Genomic DNA, 15,130 nt, shown 5'->3' with positions numbered 1-15,130 from the left:
CCCCCGAGCCGTCCGCCTCGCCCATCCCCGGCCTCCCCGCCCCCGTCGCCGAGGCCGCGCTCCAGGCGCTCCTCCTCGCCCTCGATCCCGGCTCCCCCAAGGTCGCCGAGCCCGCCCTCGAGTGCGTCGCCAGCCTCCTCTCCCTCCGCCTCCTCCTCGGCGACGTCGCCCCCTCCGACCCCTCGCCGGTCTCCAGGCTCTTCGCCGCGGTCCTCTCGTGCGGCGGCCTCGGCGACGACGCCCTCGAGATCGCCGCGCTCCGCGTGCTCGTCGCCTTCGCGCGGTGCCCGTCGGTCTCCGTCCGCGGGGAGTGCCTGGGCCAGATGGTGAAGGCGTGCTATAACCTGTACCTCGGGAGCGCCAGCGGCGGGAACCAGCTCTGCGCCAAGCTGGCGCTCGCGCAGGTGCTGGTTGTCGTGTTCGCGCGCGTGGAGGCGGACGCCATGGACGTCCGCGTGCGCACCGTCTCAGCTGCCGACATGATGGACCTCTCCGACCGCAGCCTCAACGACTCCAGCGTCGTGCAGGCGGCGCAGACGTTCATAAATGAGGCGATGGAGGGGAGCGACGCGCCAGAGGATGCCGCGCATGTGCCGGGCGAGGGGGACAGAGGCGGGGAGGATGAGAGCATGAGCAGGATCAGGGAGGATGGGCTGGCGTTGTTCAAAAACCTCTGCAAACTGTCAATGAAGTTCGCCACGCCTGATAACCCGGATGATCCTGTACTTCTCCGGGGGAAGGTGTTGTCACTTGAGCTACTTAGGATGGTCGTCGACAATGCTGGGCCGTTCTGGAAGACAAATGAGAAGTATGCACACTTAGCTATGCTTCTTCTGATTATATACATCTGAATTTATTGCATTCCCTATTTGCATAAATATTATTGTTCCAGTGAGTCTAAACATACCAAAATGATAGGGGTAGGGGAGAGAGGTTAAAATGGACGATGGAGCCAACAGTGAGTGTTAAAAAAAACCCAGGAGAGTAGCGTGTCATTTTTTCTATATAGATGACATCTGTGGGCGTGTTGTTTCTGTGTAATCTGCTCGATCGACTGCTATTAGGGGTGTCAAAAAGGTTCTAATCCAACCCGTGAAAACCACTTGTCATTTTTTACCATAGTTTAAAAAGGCACGCTTAAGCGAGCGCTTAAGCACGCCTAGGCTTTAGGCGTTGGCAAAACGCATTGCGCATAACTACGCTTAATCTACGCATAATTGCGCATAAGCATACGCTTTGGTTAGTAAAGCGCAAGGCGGTGGCAAAACGCACAATTTACGCCTAGCGCTTTTCTGAACTATGTTTTTTACTGACTCTGCCATGCCGTATGAGGTTAATGAAAGAAAATGAACCGCAACACTGATCGGCGATTTTTTCACTGTTTGTGTTCAAATCATGGTTGAACACTCCTAACTGCCATATGGGTTGGTCACATGAGGATTTGTCTGATGGAGGAACCATTGGTACTTGTTTCGTCAATTTGATTGTGTTTGGAACTTTGGATGATGTATTTGTTGCTCTAGATCATCGAGGAATTCATGAACATGCTAAATGTTAGAACTATTGATATTTGATTTAGAGCCTGAACCTCATGTTAGTACTGATGAATAATGAACCAGATTATCCAGTGTCAGCCTGTGTTGCAGTAATTTCTAATTCAATTCGTTGTGGTTCTCCGAGCAAAGAATGCATACAAAAAGGTCGTTAAGGACACCAAGCAGGTGGGTGAGAACTGAAAAGCGAATATCAGAGCTACATAGCCTATGCATTGATAACAGTCAGTGATGGAGCGAGTTTGATGATGCCACTTGGCAGTTGGAACTAACACAATAATCAGTACTGCTGATTAATAATCTAAAATTTAGTATTTGTTCGTACTGAAATGTTTCATCTAATCACACACCAAAATTTCCATAATGGAAGCTGGTTAAGTCATTTGATCATTCCAAATTGAATTGAGCGCGGGGTTCACTAGAAAGGGCATCCTACTAATATCACTGTTTTTTCTTCTGCTTGTTCAGGTATCTTGAAGCAATCAAGCAGTACCTTTGTTTATCCTTGTTGAAGAACAGTGCCATGTCAGCAATGAGCGTTTTCCAGCTTTTGTGCTCCATTTTTATGGGTCTTCTGTTAAGGTTTAGATCTGGTTTGAAGGAGGAAATTGGAATATTTTTTCCTATGCTTGTCCTAAGGGTTCTTGAAAATGTTCTTCAGCCTAGCTTTTTGCAAAAAATGACAGTTCTAAACTTTCTGGTGAAGATTTGTAAAGAACCTCAGGTTATTATTGATATCTTTGTGAACTATGATTGTGACGTCGATGCACCGAACATTTTTGAAAGGTACGCTAGCTTTATTCTTGATGAAGATTTGCGTTGGTTAATAAGATTCATCTGTATTCTTACGTTCTTATCAAATATAGCGAACAGTCTATACAAAGGGTACAGTATACAGTTCTAGATGTGCAATTTCTACTGGAAAAAATGGCGTTCTCTTTCTAATTTCACAGCAAAGCAATTTAATTCCATCGCTGTTCACAGGATTGTGAACGGACTACTTAAGACGGCTTTAGGTGTCCCTGATGGATCAACAACGACACTAACTGTTGCACAAGACCAAACATTTCGAATTGAATCTGTCAAGTGCCTTGCAACTGTTATCAAATCAATGGGTTCATGGATGGACCAGCAGCTGAGAATTGGTGAAGTTCTCCCTATAAATTCTGAAGTACTAAGTTCAGTGGACAATCATAATATGCATAATGGAGAAGAAGGGACAGGAATGGATTATGATCTGCAATCTGAGTCTAGTAGCTCTGACGTATCTGATTCTTCTTCAGTTGAGCAACGACGTGCTTACAAAATAGAACTTCAGGTGTAAATGATTGCCTACTTTTAACCGTTTCTATTTCTTGAGGTAGAAACTATTTCTTTTAAAGGATTACTGACAGACCTATGTTTCCTTCTGCAGAAAGGAATTGCCTTGTTTAACAGAAAACCTTCCAAAGGTATTGACTTTCTCATTCGAAGCAAGAAGTTAGGCCAGTCCCCAGAAGATGTGGCTTCTTTCCTGATAAACACTGCTGGCTTAAATGCAACAATGGTTGGAGACTATTTGGGTGAAAGAGACGAGTTTCCTCTCAAAGTCATGCATGCCTATGTGGATGCACTAAACTTTAAAGGGTTGGATTTCGGTGAGGCAATTAGATTCTTTCTGCGAGGTTTCAGGTTACCAGGGGAAGCACAGAAAATTGACAGGATCATGGAAAAATTTGCTGAACGCTTCTGTAAATGCAACCCAAATGTTTTTACCAGTGCAGATACCGCTTATATTCTTGCTTATTCCGTGATCTTGCTAAACACTGATGCTCACAGTGTCATGGTGAAGGATAAGGCAAGCCAAATCTGCCTATGTTATCATCTGGGAATGGTGCACATGTAATAATGGAGATTTTTTGTGTGCAGATGTCTAAGGCTGATTTTATGCGCAATAACCGGGGAATTGATGATGGGAAGGATTTACCTGAAGCTTACTTAAGTACATTGTACGACCAAATCGTTAGCAATGAGATCAAAATGAGTGCTGATTCTTCAGCTGCACAAACCAAGCAAACCAACAGCGTAAGTAAGCTTCTAGGCTTAGACAACATTATGAACCTTGTCAATTGGGGACTGACAGAAGACAAGGCACACGGCGCAAATGACTTGCTCATTAAGCACATACATGAGAAATTTAAAGCAAAGCATGGGAAATCAGAGTAAGATCAGCATATTTTCTCTTTCTTAGAATACTTATATGTTGAATGATACTTTATGAACTTAAGCTTGTGCATGCAGGTCTGTGTTTTATATTGTTGCTGATGCAACCATTTTAAGGTTCATGATGGAGGCCTGTTGGGCTCCTATGATGGCTGCGTTCAGTGTGACTCTTGACCAAAGTGATGACAAGGCTGCCACATCACAGTGTTTAATTGGATTAAGATCGGCAGTGCATGTCACCTCTGTTATGTGCCTGCAGACACAGAGAGATGCCTTTTTGACATCCATAGCCAAATTCACATCCCTCCATTCTGCTGCAGACATGAAACAGAAGAATGTCGACGCTGTTAAGGTAGGATGTCAATGAAAGCATATTGCTTTTGTGAAATTTATAAAATGTTCCTTTATCTAATCAGTTTTACGAAACTAGGTTTATTTGATTCTATGAATCTTTGGATTGTATATATTCTAGCTTGTTACTTGCAAATTCTTACTGCTGCCATTCTCCTTGTCTGCAAAATGGTCGCACCAGCTTATACAAATTCCATATCTTGCATATCGTCTGGTGTTTAATGTAATTATATAATCTACTGTCTTTTTACGCCTTCTGGTGTTTCAGTGCTCTCCTTGAAAGCGAAAACTACAAACTTACAACACAGTGAGGGTCAGAATTGCAACCACCCACTGCTCACCTACAAATAGTGCTGCTGCAGGATTTTTGCGACTGAGATTTTTAGTGAACATAATAAAACTTCTGACATTGAGCACATTGGAATTTGAACCATCTGAAAAATGATTTTTATGGATTATGTTCTTGATGTTATTTTCAAAAAAATGATTGCTGTTAAATATGCCAATTCTTGTTGAACAATCCTTTTTTTGTGAGGGTATACTCAATGTTGGTGATAGAAGTCCATTTTTTGTTCTTGATATACTTTACCAGTAAGCAGCTAGACATATCTGACAGTTTCAAAGTGGCTGAATGATGTATTTACTTGATTTTTTTTTCTTGACAGGCTATAATTTCTATCGCAATCGAAGATGAAAATTACTTGCAGGAAGCTTGGGAGCACGTGCTAACATGTTTATCACGGTTTGAACATTTACATTTGCTTGGAGAAGGAGTACCTACTGATGCTTCATTTCTGACAGTGCCTATGGTTGAGTCAGAAGGGAAAACTCAGATGTCTACTTCTATTCTACCTTCAAAGAGAGCCAATGCTCTTCAGAATCCTGCCGTGATGGCTGCTGTTAGAGGGGGTTCTTATGATAGCACTGTTGCAAAAACCAGTGCCTCACCATTGGTTACTCCTGAACAGATCAATAGTTTCATATCAAACATAAATTTGCTGGACCAGATAGGCATTGTTGAGTTGAATCATATATTTGCCCATAGTCAAAGGTTAAACAGTGATGCCATTGTTGCTTTTGTGAAAGCTCTTTGCAAGGTCTCAATGACTGAGTTGCAGTCTCCGTCAGATCCTCGTATCTTCTGCCTTACAAAAATAGTAGAGATCGCGTAAGAAAATTCTTGAGATCCACACATAAAACCAACAATGTTAAGTAGCATACAACAGCCATGACTCGGTAAATCTTAGCTAGTCTAATACTGGATTTTGTTTGTGCAGGCATTACAATATCAACCGCATACGTTTGGTGTGGTCTCGAATTTGGAAAGTTTTATCAGAATTTTTTGTGTCTGTCGGATTATTAGAAAATCTTTCTGTTGCAATGTTCGTAATGGACTCTCTAAGGCAGCTAGCAATGAAGTTTTTGGAAAGAGAGGAACTGGCAAACTATAACTTTCAAAATGAGTTCCTTCAACCCTTCGTGGTGGTTATGCAGAAGAGTAATGTTCCAGAAGTGCGTGAGCTAATTGTTCGATGTGTCTCACAGATGGTCCTAAGTCGAGTTAACAACATAAAATCTGGCTGGAAGGGTGTTTTTACGGTATGTATTGCTTCATTGGTTAATTTTAGTTTACTTCGAGTGCCTTGGATAAGTTCACATCTGGAGTTAGTGTGGTCCGTCCAGGAAAAATAAAGCTACCATATGTTATGCCTTGTTTTTTTTTGTCAATGTACAGGTTTTTACTTCTGCTGCGGTTGATGATACGAAGAGTACTGTCCTAGTGGCATTTGGGACTATGGAAAGAATTGTCCGTGACTACTTTCGATACATAACCGAGACAGATGCCACAACATTTACAGATTGTGTCCAATGCCTTATTGCATTTACAAGTAGCCAATTTAATAGTGAGGCCAGTCTCAACGCTATTGCATTTCTCCGATTCTGTGCTGTTAAACTTGCCGACGAAGGATTTGTCTGTCAAGATAAGGGTGCCGATGGACCCAGGAATTCAGACATGTCAGAAGGAAATGCCATTGTGAACAAGAATGATTATGTTTCCTTCTGGGTTCCTCTCCTTGAAGGTACAACATTATTTCTTCATTTGCGGAAGTGCTAGTTACTTTTATATGCAGTGTGAACCTTGTTAGATGAAAACATAAAGAATTTTAAGATTAATTGATAAATATTTATTTTTTCCTTTTGGTTTTCTTGCCTTTTCAGGTTTAGCCAGATTGACAACTGATCCAAGGCTGACCATTGGGAAAAGTGCTGTAGGAGTGCTTTTTGATATTTTGAAGGATCATGGGCACCTCTTTTCGCAGTCCTTTTGGACCAGTATATTAGAGTCTGTTGTTTATCCTCTGTTTAGCAATCAAAGGTCTAGGGTTAATGATCAGACCTTAACATCAAACGGCACCGAGGGTGATTTTTCAACTCTTGAAACACAAACATTGGCAGTGAAATCTTTAGTGGGTTTATTTGTTGATTTCTTTGACGTGATGCGGCCAGAACTTGCAAGAGTTGCATCCATTGTCGCATATTTTATCAGAAGTCCCTATAAACATTCTGCTACCATCGGTGTATCTGCTTTGCTACGTTTAGTGGAGGGAGTTGGCAGTAAACTTTCCAAGGATGAATGGAAGGATGTTCTTCTCTGCTTCAAAGAATCATCAGCACAAACCTTTATTGCATTCTCTAAAATTGTAAGGATGATGCAAGACATCGACATTCCAGATAGAATGGAATCTTATTCGGAAGCTGATCACTATTCAGATCATGAAATTTATAGTAACGATGAAGATGAAGCTAATATGGAGACAACTTCTTACGCCATTGTCAAACTGAAAAATCATATGGCCCTAATCCTCTTAATCGTTCAGGTACTTGCTTTTTGTTAATTAAATTGGACCAATGTACATTATCTTGCCTAGATCTATGGGAACCAGCGCCTATTCTTTTTTTTAATATATAAGGAGACAACTGTGAGCCAACTGTGGAGTGCTAGAACTGAATGCAGGCGGCCTTGTCTTCTACTCGTGCACCTAGCCAACTGAGCAACACTCTGCTCTCATGTACATTATCTTGCTAAGACACTCATACTCGTGTATGCTTTAATTTTGATTTAGAGATCCTTTTTGGATGGTAAAATGCAAAAACATATAAGGACCTATTTGATCGTTTACACAGTTTGGCTCTGGGCATCTGGTTAGATGGACTGGAATAGGCTTGACTCATTTTCTGCACAGGTGTCTTAGAATCCGGAAGCGTTAGTAGCTAGTGCCTAGTTGGTTTTCTCCTCAATTAGACACCGTCTTTTGAAAGAGCAGAGTAGAATAATGAGTTGTTAGGACAAAGAGAGGAGATTGTTAGGATAATAGGGGGTTCTGAGGATCAATGAATAGAGTGATTTCCCATTTCCCCCAAAGGCACCCTTCTAAAGCAAACTAGGTGTCTAGGTCCAAGTGCCTCTATGGCTATATGGGACAGTTTGGTTCTACCTTACAGATGTTATTGTGCCAGTTCTTGTGTTGAAGTAAGCTCTGAAGCCTTATCAAATATCTTCCTTTACTGGCTAATACCTAATATCTTGTGCTGTAGTGATCCCGACAATCAAGTCTTTTTCTCTTCCATTCTTCCCACACCATACTCAGTTTTTTCCTTGTACACAGGGCATTATTAAATTGTACGAGGAGCAGGGAAAATATCTTCATGCTGAGCACATTAGCATTCTTTTGGAGATGATATCAAGTATTGCAACTCATGCAAGTGAAGTGAGCTCAGACTCTTCGTTACAGATGAAATTCCATAAATCATGTTCCCTTCTGGAGGCATCTGAGCCAGCAGTTGTCCATTTCGAGAACGAGACATACCAAAGCTACCTCAAGCTTCTCCAAGCTGTGCTCCATGGGTATCCATTCTTATCGGAAGACATGGACATAGAATCACGACTACTTGATACCTGTGAGAAAATACTGCGGACATATCTGAAGTGCGCCGGGAATGGACCATCTGATGAAGCTTCTCATGGCAATCAAACTTTACATTGCATAGTGCCACTGGGCGCTGCCAAGCAAGAGGAGCTGTCTGCTAGGACCCCCTTGGTTCTTCTAGCGATGCAGTTACTGCATAACCTAGAGAAGAATTCATTTAGGAGAGTACTGCCCCGCTTTTTCCCACTGTTGATTGATCTGATTCGCTGCGAGCATAGCTCTGGAGATGTTCAACACGCGCTGTACAAAATCTTCAAATCATCAATAGGCCCTATGATAGAAGTATAATGGCACATTCCCGTCCTGCTAGGCGCACAATTTTGTGACAACATTCTGACATCCTGAATGAGCCCTTCCTTCAGGATCCTGGAGTTCAAGGTCAAGATTCTCCCTAGTTCTAACCACTTCCATATTGTGCTACACATATGTTATCAACAACTCTGATCTGTGTATGTCCTAACTTTTGCAGTGCATATTACTAGTCCAGATATCAGGTATAAAGAGGAAAATACATTTTGCCTACATCCACTTCAGCCAGTGAGCTCTATCATCTGAACATTTGGCCAGACAGAGGATCATTCCTGATGACTTGTCACTCTTTTGAGCCTGGTATGCGCTGAGGTAATTTCTCATGACCCTGTAATGCAGAAGGGTTTCGTGTGCGCCCATTCCATCGATAGCGTCACCTTGAACTGGGGGCAAACTGTATATAGTAACACGTGCCACGGCATCAGCCGTGTTACTAGAGAAACCATTTGAAGTATGATTGCTTTTGTAATATCCTGTTTTTCTTATGATTTGATCCACAGTAGGTTGTGTTTGTAATTCTTTTTGTTAATATATAAACATAGTGCAGTGTTCATGTAAACGGATGAGATGTTACAGTGGTTAGCTGTTGTTTAGGCAGATGAGCTATGAGGACCTTGGCACACGGATGCCTTGGAGGACACACACAAAAATATGTTGCGAGCCTAAAAATTTCCCAACTCTGCCAAATCCTTGTACTCCATCCGTTCACAAACGTAAGACGTTTTGGATATTTCAATATGGACTACATATGGACCAAAATGAGCGAACAAACACACTAAAACGTTAGAACATCTTATATTTGTGAACAGAGCTATCAAAGTATTCCCTCTATTTTTATTTACTCCACATGTTATTTTTGACCTAAGCCAAACTTTATAAAGTTTGACCAAGTTTATTGAAAACAATCGAAACATCCACAATAACAAATATACATGATATGAAAATAATGGTATTGATTTGGTATTGTGGATGTTAAGAAATTTTTGTATAAACTTGGACAAAGTTTACAAAGTTTGACTCGAGACAAAGCTAATATAATAAGTAAAAAACTGAGGGAGTAGAATCAATCTTTGGATTTGAAATCACTGCTTTGCCCTTACGTCTGAAATCACCCCATGTACTTGTAGTTGGCCATAATTTTAAGAGGCTATGCTGCAGCGTAGTGAGAGAAGTATAAAATTCCCCATGTTCGACATCAGACGGATAGTCTTGAATAAGATGAGCATATGCATTGCTTTAACATTGTACTCCTTCCGTTTCATAATATAATAGCGTTTTTGACACTGTTGTAATGTAATTAATGACATTGCAAAACTATCTCTTTGATCATTGTCAAAAGCGCTCTTATATTATGAGACGGAGGGAGTATATGGTAAATGTGCTTAATTAATGACATTGCAACACTATCTCTTTGATCATCCATTTGAGGATGCAAGTAAAGCAGATAAATCACCTGGATGCCCTTTTGGGCGAAAATTGAGTGATATAAGGTGCAAGTAAACCAGAATAAATAAACATTTTTATTTCAATACTTCTTCAGGAGGTGAGGCTAAGCTGTTTGTTGAGAGCATTTGAATTTGAACCATATAGACAACTGCAATTCTTCCATGCGTTGCAACTTGCAACGAATCATATTATTTTTACAGGGTAGAATTGGCCTTATTTAATTACACGGTGATGTAACTGATATACAAGTTCAGTTTAGGGATAATAATTTACATAGCCAACAGAAAGACACTATGACATTGAAGGACCTATACACCACATTCACACATGATACGAGAAGGACGAGAATGGATATACACAGCATGAACCAGATGCGACCGAAAGAATTGAACTGTTCTAAGATTTGAACCCTACATGAGCTACTACTACTATACACAGGTTGGATGTCCGAACTCCTTTTCAGGCATCCAGTTTGGTCCCAGGCACAGACCACCAGCTATCAGAATTCCTGCAGGGGATGGGGAATGTACAAGACACTGACTGAACAGAGCAAGAGTGGCTTCATTCTCCAGCTCTTGCTCTGTGCTTCCCGCCCCATCCAACGGAGCGGCTTAACATTCACATTATAAGTGTTGCAAGTAACCATGGATAAGGACAACCTGAAATAGAGTGAGAAACTATATAATTCAGCCCAGGCAGCACTTCAAGTAAAAGGGCTAGCTAATGTCAATGTTAAGATCAATGTAATGACCAACCTTTAAGAATGAAAAAGAAAACAGTTTGCAAGAAAAGAAGCACGCCGCCCAATTAGCAGTACTGCTGTTCTTAGTCCTGCTGCAGACTAGAGGATACCTGCAACAAGGAAGGCTGGATGTCACAACAGCTGGACAGACAGGAACTGTAGTTACAGTTTGACCAAGGCTAACGCACCTCCAATTTGTCACCGGCATCCCTTTTGTCATCCCGACATTTGTTCGGAGACGTTGTTTGGTGGGAACTGTTGCACGCGAGCAGGGAGCAAGAGCTGTTGCTGAGGGCGCGGAGCTCCTGTTTCCGCAAAAGAGGCATGTGTTAGAACTTTGAAGAATACAACGTAGTTGTGCTGTACAAGACATTGTCAACCATCATCAACTGATTTCTTACCTGGAGGATATTGTTGCTGAACCGCTGATGCACGCGCATTTGCAGCATTTTGATTAGATAGTGGGAGAAGGTGACCTGGCACATAGCCAGGTGAATAAGAATGATCACTTGGCACAGGTTGGCCGAACTGCCCATATGGGTAAACCGCTGGCCCTACTGTTCTGGGACCACCATACACCGGGACATACTGTTGTCCAACATATGGACCATAGGCATTCTACAAAGCTAAAAATATAATAAATTAGCAAAAGCAAAAATAATAGAACCAATATATAAAGTTATGGACGAGTTCTCAACCTGTGGATACAAGTATTCGGGTCCATACGTTGATGGCCTGCAATGACAAAAACAACGGATTATTATTTGCAGTAGACAGGCTGTTCAATTGGAAATAAGCAGATAGTCTAGCACGACAACATCATATAGACTGGCAATGCTGTAAAGCATAGAATTCCAGACTAGCTACAGCTTTAATCAGTGTGCCAGACAGCCTAACAGATCATATCGTTAGCTGTGCATGATCTTTGCCAACGATGCATCGAATGAACTGCTAACCTACCCATAAGGGGGATACACAAGAGCCTGCGAGTAGTTGTAGGGGGGTTGCTGATATGTTGGGCTTGGTACATACATGCCTCCTGGAACCGCCGCACCTCCATTGTATGGAATGACCGGCCTTATAGGTCCTATAATAACCACATTAAAAAGGAGGAAAACTATTACAATGATTGAATATACACACAAGAGCCTAAATAAGTAAAAGCATAAACCAGTAAGATAACTTAATAACTATATTTCTTTTACTCGGTCCTGCCAAAGATAAATGTAGAACAAACTCATAAAATTTTAAATTTAAAGCACAAACATTTTATGAGTGTCCATCGACCAGGAGCAATATCTCAACATAAAATTTGGCCATTCCATTGGATGCGTACTAGTCTGCCTATTTTGATCTTCCAAGAAAACTAATAGTGGTACAATACAATAATTATTTCTCAAGCTAATTTAGCAAATGTTACAACCTCCTATTGTAAAAGTGCCATTCCATCAGAAGCAAAGATCTTACATTTGGGTAAACTGTTTGTGTTTGTGTTTGTGATCATGAACATCTTTTATCACAAGTTGCAAACTATGCAAAAGATGTCTGACTTGTAGGCAAAGAGTTCCTTATCCAAAAACCAATATGATTGTCCTACACTTTCTACTACCCACCAACTCATGAGTAGTCCACTGTCTGTTACCTAATCTTCCCTTCATTCAAGTAATGCACTAAAGCTTCACAAACAGCATATGACTAGTAGCTCTCAAGCTTCTTTCTTTTATTTGTTTTAAATAACTCACATTTCTTTTCATTGTTGAGCCCATAACCATTTTTGCAGTTTAGCTTTCTGACACTGAAGAATTGGGCATGGGACTACACATTAACTTCATGAGTAGTGACAAAAGTCATTTTATTCTCTTCTACCGTGAGTTACAAGGCAGCAATTGAAACAAACAGGCATGCCCAAAAATGTAAGACTCTGAAATGATAGAAAATGGGATGATTACGGCAACTCTAATACACTGGAAACAGGCATTGACTTTAAATTAAACCAGCTGGTCAAAATATTAAGCTGCAGGAAAGAACTCAACAGATATTTGGCAGTTCAAAAAGTTGTAATTGGGGCAATAGAAAACCAGGTCAGAGACTGACCAAAAGGCACAGCTGGTCCAGGTCGCCCCAGGATGGCAAGATTACAGTTGGCACGCCGCCCGTCAATTACCGGATAGGGATCCATGCAGGCCATCCTCGCCGAATCTGGATCCCGGAAGGTCACCTGTTTGCATGTCCACACAAAATTAAGACAAATTAACATCATGAAACACATCCCCCCAAATTTCCTTCCCCAGAACAAAATTGCTTCGACATTCACTTGAAATAGTTCCGCAATTCATGATGAAACAAGTAAATTTTAGTCCAATTTAAAGGCCTAAAAATTTCCCAAGCAGCTAAAAATGTTCCAACATGGACACCCTAGGTCTCACGAAAAACAAAGCCTGGCAATCAATCGCCGTGCCAGAGTCAAATGATTTCCCTGTTACCGCCCCAAAGCAACCAGCTCCCCAAGTTTGCTCTACTATTATTAGTACCGCAAAACTCCCGAATTCACAAGCCTTCCAGGCCGATCACCACCGTTGGAGGCCACAAAGCACCCCAATTGAACCACAAACCCCTGATCCCCACAAATCGCCGGCCAAAAATTCACAAACTCTAGCTCGAAAATGAAAAAAAAAAGAAGAAGCGGAGAACAGAGGGAGGAAGAAGAAGGCGTGCTCACGAATCCGTATCCCTTGGACCTCCCGGTGGCGCGGTCGGTGATGACGACGGCCTCGAGGATGTCGCCGTAGGCCTCGAAGTGCGCGCGCAGGCCCTCGCTCCGCGTCTCCCACGCCAGGCCCCCCACGAACACCTTGGTGTACGTCGTGTCCCCGTAGGGCCCGCTCAGGTAGTGCAGCGCCGGCGTCCCGCCACCGCCCCCACCGCCTCCCCCTCCTCCCCCCGCCATCACCGCCGGCGACCGCTGCGGCGTCATCATCCCAGGCGCATGCGCTCGCCGCAAACCCTAACCCTAGCTTGGCTGGGCTGAGCTGGTAGCCGGCCGCGCTAACAGCCAGGCGGAAGCACGATGCGTGTCGTGTTAAGCAGCCACTGGGTAGTCGCTAGCGGCGTTATTATAGCGGTGGGTCTCGCGCGCTAATAATCCCGGAAGGCGGAAGCGGTTAGTAAAATCAGGCGGGAGCGGGAGCGGGAGAGGGAGAGGGGGGGAAGGGAGAAGCCAAGGCCAGTGGGGAAGTTGGTGCGGGACGAAGCGGGGAGGATCACGCGCCGAGAGCAAGAGGACAAGGCCAACTGGGGGCGGCCGGTTTGGGCTTTTTGTGGATGGGACTCCCGGCGAAATGGCTCTCCACCCGCAATACGTTTGTCTACAAGAAGAAAAGAACCCTTCAAAAAAAAAGAAGAAAAGAAAAAAAAACTCAGGGAGGACAAGGCGTAAGTGACACGAGCTATACCGACGTCGTCTTCCTCCTGCACTCGCGGGGTCGAACGTGAGCAAAGCTCGATGTCACCCCGTGATCTTCGGAACATCCTTGAAGCCAGCGCCGCCCGAGAAGCCGCTGGTCGGAGCTAGAAGAAGCCAGCAACAACAAACTGAGAACCAGATCACCATCGCCGTCCATGATGTTAGAGCTCGAGCGAGGGAATGGAGAGAGGGATCGTGCAACACGTTCGCTAGCACACGAGAAGAAAGTAGCTGAGGAGGGCTGGACAACAACCATCCCAGATTCGTCTAGATAAGAACATAGAGGCCTAATCTCACTAGCTTCTCGACGAAATCGGAATTGATGGTGCTTTGTCGAACAGAGAAGAAGGCATATGAGCAAAACACAAAAGGATGTTGTCAAAGACCACCTAGACTAAAGGTAGACAAAGGCGGGACCCTTCAGCCTTGACCAAAGCTCCACACGCCCTCCGCCAATGCCAATCACACCTTTGGCGCCTCGCCACCACCAATGAGACACCTACCTAGGCTGAACCCTACTACCATAGCCGTTGCTAGAGCAACCCAGACTCCATGGCCACATGGTTTCCCCACCTCGTCGGCGATGGCGATGGCGATTGCGTGAGCATCAAAACGACAAGCCATGCTTAAGCTATGTCAGTATGGATCTAGTTGATTGCTACACTGAAGGAATGATCTGTGTCGAAAATTCTCACTTCGAAGCAGTTGCCTAGCTCGGGAAATTACCCTAGACGTCTGTCTTTTCCTCTAATGCGTGGTTATGGTGGTGCGCCTCTACTATGTATCTAAAGACCATATTGTTATTTTAATAAGAAATACTATTGCTGTACAATTATCAAGTAGTACACAAGCACATGTAGTTTTCCCTTTTAAAAGCTGGAATAATCGTTCATTAGAAAATGAAGCACGCAGGGCGGAATGCCACTCGGTAAAATACTAGTATATGATGGTGATACAAAACTAGACATCTCAATCAGTGGCGGAGCCAGAATTCGAGTATAGAAGGGAACAAGTACATATATTGATCTAATCTCGTTGGTAATTACTCGTCACTCATACTAAAATTGTCGATCGT

At 43.1% G+C, this 15,130-nt stretch overlaps 2 protein-coding genes across 2 annotated transcripts in view; one reads left to right on the top strand and one right to left on the bottom strand.

Moving 5' to 3' along the window:
* The window catches only part of LOC119333664 (brefeldin A-inhibited guanine nucleotide-exchange protein 1-like), a 9,822-nt gene extending 776 nt beyond the window's left edge, over positions 1-9,046 (top strand). Inside the window, exons 2-13 of the mRNA XM_037606488.1 lie at positions 9-808; positions 2,022-2,339; positions 2,538-2,871; positions 2,968-3,390; positions 3,462-3,754; positions 3,834-4,107; positions 4,772-5,274; positions 5,384-5,705; positions 5,842-6,187; positions 6,327-6,985; positions 7,775-8,473; positions 8,565-9,046. Of these exons, the coding sequence (XP_037462385.1) occupies positions 9-808; positions 2,022-2,339; positions 2,538-2,871; positions 2,968-3,390; positions 3,462-3,754; positions 3,834-4,107; positions 4,772-5,274; positions 5,384-5,705; positions 5,842-6,187; positions 6,327-6,985; positions 7,775-8,383 (4,881 nt within the window). The 3' untranslated portion in view covers positions 8,384-8,473; positions 8,565-9,046. The remainder of the gene's footprint in view (positions 1-8; positions 809-2,021; positions 2,340-2,537; positions 2,872-2,967; positions 3,391-3,461; positions 3,755-3,833; positions 4,108-4,771; positions 5,275-5,383; positions 5,706-5,841; positions 6,188-6,326; positions 6,986-7,774; positions 8,474-8,564) is intronic.
* A 934-nt stretch (positions 9,047-9,980) lies between these two features.
* On the bottom strand, positions 9,981-13,856 carry LOC119329956 (RNA-binding protein 24-A-like). Its single transcript, XM_037603060.1, has 8 exons — positions 13,312-13,856; positions 12,687-12,810; positions 11,553-11,679; positions 11,291-11,327; positions 10,994-11,210; positions 10,781-10,897; positions 10,606-10,702; positions 9,981-10,509 (listed from the first exon to the last, which is right to left on the bottom strand). Exons 1-6 carry the CDS (start codon positions 13,567-13,569, stop codon positions 10,809-10,811), a joined length of 852 nt encoding a protein of 283 aa, XP_037458957.1. The 5' UTR covers positions 13,570-13,856; the 3' UTR covers positions 9,981-10,509; positions 10,606-10,702; positions 10,781-10,808.
* Between the last annotated feature and the right edge of the window lie 1,274 nt (positions 13,857-15,130).

Source organism: Triticum dicoccoides, chromosome 7A, assembly GCF_002162155.2.
Source record: "Triticum dicoccoides isolate Atlit2015 ecotype Zavitan chromosome 7A, WEW_v2.0, whole genome shotgun sequence".
NCBI classification, from domain to species: Eukaryota; Viridiplantae; Streptophyta; class Magnoliopsida; order Poales; family Poaceae; genus Triticum; species Triticum dicoccoides.
This window is presented reverse-complemented; position numbering and strand designations above follow the sequence as displayed.

Bases quoted from the DNA above. Each gene is read 5' to 3' on its own strand.
- LOC119329956 (XM_037603060.1), bottom strand. From the start codon at position 13,569: ATGATGACGCCGCAGCGGTCGCCGGCGGTGATGGCGGGGGGAGGAGGG. The intron at 11,680-12,686 runs GTCAGTCTCTGA...TGGTTATTATAG, and splicing joins TGGACCAGCTGTGCCTTTTG to GACCTATAAGGCCGGTCATT. The intron at 11,328-11,552 runs GTAGGTTAGCAG...TTGTCATTGCAG, and splicing joins CTTGTGTATCCCCCTTATGG to GCCATCAACGTATGGACCCG.